Raw genomic sequence first — 5,492 nt, forward strand, 5'->3', positions numbered from 1 at the left:
TATTGTCATTTAAACTTATCATATATTATCATTTAAACTTATCATATATTATCATTTAAACTTATTCGTATATTATCATTTAAACTTATTATATATTATCATTTAAACTTATCATATATTATCATAAGTAATTGTTTATTTTAAAATTAATTGAATTTTTTTTTTCAAATTACTTTATCATTACATTATTCTAAGAATTGTACGATTGCAAGTTTTTTTTCTGTCATCGTTAATTCATTTTTTCATTTTTTCAATATTTTTTAATTTATTTTTTCATTTTTTCAATATATATATATATATTTTTAAATCCAAATATCTTCCTAAGCAATCGCATGCACTCAAACAAATGAATAGTTTTTTTTTAATTAAAAAAACGATTTTTTCAAAAGAAAATTTTAATTTTTTTCCTAAAATTTTCAAATTAATTTTTATTTTACTTCTACTTTTAACCCAGCCTTTTTTTTTTTGTTCAAAGAATTAAAATAGGAATATATTCGAATAGCAAATAATATCTACCATATTATCATTTTGTGATAAATACACTAAAATTTTTTATGATTAATGAAAAATCAACAAAAATACTGTAATGATTATCAAAAGATAAGTGTAGTGAAATGATTATAAAACGGATAATATTGGGAATAATAATTATAAAATTTACTAAAATTCCATTTCATTTCCTTTTCCTTCCTTTTATTGGAATAATAAATGAAAATGATGTGATGAAAATAACAATAAAACAATAAAGAAATATTTAGCGATAAAATAACGATAAGAAAATATTTGTATTTTATTAAATATTTAAATACATTTCGGTTATTGTTTAATATATTAAGTATTTGAATACATTTGTTTTATTGACTAATTTAATAATCAATATTTATCCAAACTTTTTAATTAATTGTAAATAAACGTATTCCATGGTATTCTATCTTCTTTTATATAAATGAAATAATTATATGCAAACTTGTTTTAACAATTTGCAATTTATCGATCATGTACTAAAATTTTTAATGATTAATGAAAAATTGACAGGAGTACTGTAATGATCAATCGATGGAATTTGTCGAAATTTATCAAATTATCCTTATTTGAAATCATTAATATTCATCTTAACACTTCATTATTTTCACTTCATTACAATAATTTCGCCTTTTATCATACATTTGTAAAGTTATCACTGATAAGATTAGGTTAAGTGTTACTAATATATTGATAGCAGTGAACAAAAAAAAAAAAAATTAAATCTAAATGAAGGCAAATGTTTTCTGCAATCAATTAATATTATTTCTGATAAGTTATTTGAATATAATTTTATTTATTGTTTAATATATTAATTACTGTAATACATTTTTTATTAAATATTTTAATACTTAATATTTATTTAAATTTTTCGCATAAGCGAACAACTTAAATGGATATTATCTAGATACAATAGTTTGTTAAATTGTTTGACTTTTTCGTTTCATTTTTTTTTATTATCAAATATGAAATTTAAATAAATAAAATATAAGTTAATTATAATATAACGAAAAAATCAAACAGTTTAAATAGAAATTATCTAGACAGCTATTATATAATAATTTTTTTTTATTCATATTTCTTGTTTTCAAAAAAATTTTTTTACCTAAAATTTGTTAATTGATAATTTTAATAAGCATAATTAAGTTGCATTATATTTAAATTTTATATTTGATAAAAAAAAAATGAAACGAAAAAATCAAACAGTTTAATGAACTATTTCATTTTAATTTTATTTGATTTTAATTTTATAATTTACAAATGTATTTGTTTCCAATAAGATACAAAATTCGAATTTAATTTAAATTCAATGAATTCCATGAAAATTTGCATAATTTTAACTTATAACAAATTGTCATACTAATGGAATAATTTTAAGACGACAAAAAAAAAAAAAACTTTTTTTTGTTTGCAATAGGAGAAATAGGAAAAAAGAAAAGGAAAGTTATTTTGATGAAATTTTAGGAAGGAAATGATAATGGCATTGGAAAGGAGAGAGGATAGAAATACAATTACATTTCGAATTTAACTTTCAAATCAATTCCCTAAGCTAATATATTTTACATTTTTAAGCTTTTAATAGAAGAAAAAAAAAGATTTAATTGAAAATGGATATTGTGAATTTTTTTTCTTTTATTGAAAAAGGACTTATTAAAATTTAAAGAGTCATAAAAATTCCATTCTTTTTTTCCAAATTCTTTCCTTTTTCTTTTTCCAATTAATATTTTAAGCATTAGTAATAATCTCAAATAATTTAATTCTTTTTATCATTATAATTCAGTAATTCGTTTCCTTTAATTTTAATGTATTTCGTAAAGGAGAAAAGGGAAAAAAGAGAGAGAGAGGAAGAAGAGGGAAGAGAAGGAGAGATAGAAGGAGAGAGGTGGAGAGAGGGAAAATTAATTTTTTTCTTAATTAATTTGAAATTCACCAGTTAATTTTCATTAATAAATTTAAATTTTTTTTTTTTTGAACAAACTATCAGATTTTGTAATTATATTTATAATTGGTACTAGTTTAATTTTGGTCCATTCATATTATTAATAATTATTTAAATGTTTTTTTTAATTTTTGTTTTGCTTTTTTTTTTTTGCTAGCCTATTGTTTTTTTTATTAGCCTTTTGTTTTTTCTCGTTTTTTTTAGCCTTTTTAAAATAAATGCTTAAAAGTGTAAAATTTCCCATATTTAACCTCAAGCACTTAAATAATCTCAGCAAAAAAAAAAAAGAAAGGAAAGACAATTTAAAAAAAAAAAAAACGATTTATTGATTAATTAAAATTTTGATTCAAATATTTTGCATTTATTATTGAATATCTAATGATTATCAATAAGACAAAAGGCTAGTATAGTGAATTTAAAATTGTTGATAACAATCTTTAAATTAAAATTTACTCATCCATCTTACAAAAAACAAGAAAAAATTTTATAGTATAGAAGTTAATTTAAATATTTCGAAGAAATAATTCAATTTGTAAGCAATTTATTTCATTTTTTTTTCTTTCATTCTCCAACTTTTGTATGCTTAATTAAAGTAATAATTAATAAATGTTTTATAATAATTTATTCAACTTTTTATGGAATGAAAAAAAATGTTGAAATAGTTTGGTATAATAATATTTTTGTTTATTTTCTATTGTCTAAAATCCTTTTTTAAAAAAATTAAAAAAAAGAAATAGAAGAAAGAAAAATGATTCGTTAATTAGTTCATTTATACATTTGCACAGTAAAATCTTATCTAATAATTTATAAATAATAGAAATTTATAAATAGATGATGATTAAATTCATTGCAAAAAATTAATTTATTAATAAAAGCACTGAAATGGTTGATTATATGTAATATAATTTTTTTTCCCCTTTTTCATTTCAATTCAATTATTCAAATACTTTTAATTTATTTATTTTTGCGCTGCAATTTTTATCTGAAAAAAGAAAATTAATATTTCTATTTGCTTCTTTTATTTAAATATTGAAGTTATTATCAGTATTTAAATATTCGATTTGTGATTATCATTTAAATATCTGATTTGGTTTTTTTTTAATCAATAATTTGGGAATATTTGTTGCTAAATACCGTCACATAAATGGAAACAAAATTTAGATTAAATATAAATTAGCTACATAAATAATACAAAAAAGTATTCATTAAAATTTTTTAAAATTACGTAAGTTATTTAGTAACTGCTAATTTCTGTTTATTAGATCTTTGAAAAGTTTAATATTTGCAAAAAAAAAAAAATTGCAGAAATTAGAAATCAAAACATAATTGGAATTGATTTTTTGCTTGCCAGTCTTGTCGTAAAAATTTTAAATTAAAATTAAAATTAAAACGTTTCAATAATTAAATCATGTTGTGCTATGCTTTCTATGTTCATCATTGTTACATTTGTAAATATAAAAACGATAAATTTAATTAAAAAATATTGCGCAATAAAATGAACAAATCAATATGTTTATGCAGGTTTTGTAATTAAAATTTAAATTAAAGTTAATTAATCGGAATTAATAGTTAATGTCAAAATGTTTGAAATACAACGATTTATTATAATGCAACAGTTTTATCAAAAATACTGGCAATAACAATAAGAATGTATACCAAATTACAAATATACTAATTAATTAAAATGATCTAATTTGAAATTAAAATCAAGAAATTACAATCAGACAATTTATATTGAAGGTTTGAAAATTTTTGTGAAAATATTGAAACATTAGAATAATAATTTCGAAAAGATAAATCGATACAATAAAATGAATATTTTTATTACTTCCTTTTCTCAATTAATTCAACAAAATTATGACTAATTAAAATCAAAATTAGCAAACAATTCAGGCAGTTAAATTTAACAATTTTTTTAATAAAAAATTTCAGCCACATATTAAAATTATACAAATATAATTTTAGAAAATATACGTATGATTTAATTAGTAATAAATAAAATATTATTAAATTATTGTTAATGTTTTTTTTTTTTTTGTTATTTTAAATATAATTATCCGTTTTTTTTTAAATTAAATTAAAGTTTGTTAATTAATGCAATGAAATTAAAATAGTGAAATAATTAATTACAAAATAATTAAAATGGAAGGAAATCATAGATGACAGTAATAATTTATTATCCATGAATCATCCATGGAAATCCTCCACCCCTATGAAAATGATGTCTTGATGACCAAAATCTGCTTGTCGGTTGTTGTAAAAATTGCAAATATGGATAATATGGATAATAAATACCTCTATTACCGTATCCCCATAATGGATATGGTGAATGTGGTAAACCAGCTAAAAAAAAAAAAAAAATTAAATTTGAAATTATAAATTATTCATTATAATTAAAAAAACAAGTTAAATGGTATAAAATTATTGATATTTTTTTGATTAAAAAATTAAAAATTTATAAAATTTTTCAAAAAATTTTATTAATCATTTTTACCATGTGCAAATTGAGGTTGAGTAATCCATGGATTACCAAAACCAATATGTGGTATATCACCGGTAGCAGCTTTTAAACCAAAAATACCACCAATTGCTGTGGTAGTTTTGATGATAAATGCAATATATAATATTGTTTGAAAACCTGAAAGAAAGAAAAAGAAAAAATTTTTTCAAAATTTCAATTTTAAAGTTAAAATTTAAAATTAAAATGATTGTATATGGATATGTATGTGTTATGAAATGATATGTTTTACACTCAATGAAAACAAAATTATTTTAATTTTTAGAATTAAGTAATCCATTATAGAAGTAATTATATTTTACAAAAAAAAAAATTAATCAGCACACAATTGTATGTATTATTTATTAGCAATATTTATGCAAATTGTATTCCAATTGATTATTTTAACTTAAATACTACTTTCTCTCTTTGTTGAATGAATTTGAATTTATCCGAAAATATAATTTGAAACATAAGCCAAAACACAAATTTAGGCTAATTCTTGATAATCATATTTCCAAGTAAACAAACAAA

At 19.2% G+C, this 5,492-nt stretch overlaps 1 protein-coding gene across 1 annotated transcript; it reads right to left on the reverse strand.

The window, feature by feature from the left end:
• Positions 1-4,637: 4,637 nt before the first annotated feature.
• Positions 4,638-5,099, reverse strand: LOAG_12215 (hypothetical protein; the record flags this gene model as incomplete). The annotated part of the gene is made up of 2 exons (XM_003147729.1): positions 4,638-4,804; positions 4,956-5,099. Coding segments are annotated over 2 exons (311 nt in total), but the record flags the coding sequence as incomplete, so codon positions are not given.
• Positions 5,100-5,492: the final 393 nt, after the last annotated feature.

The sequence above is a fragment of the Loa loa genome (genome assembly GCF_000183805.2).
Source record: "Loa loa unplaced genomic scaffold supercont3.552, whole genome shotgun sequence".
NCBI lineage: Eukaryota > Metazoa > Nematoda > Chromadorea > Rhabditida > Onchocercidae > Loa > Loa loa.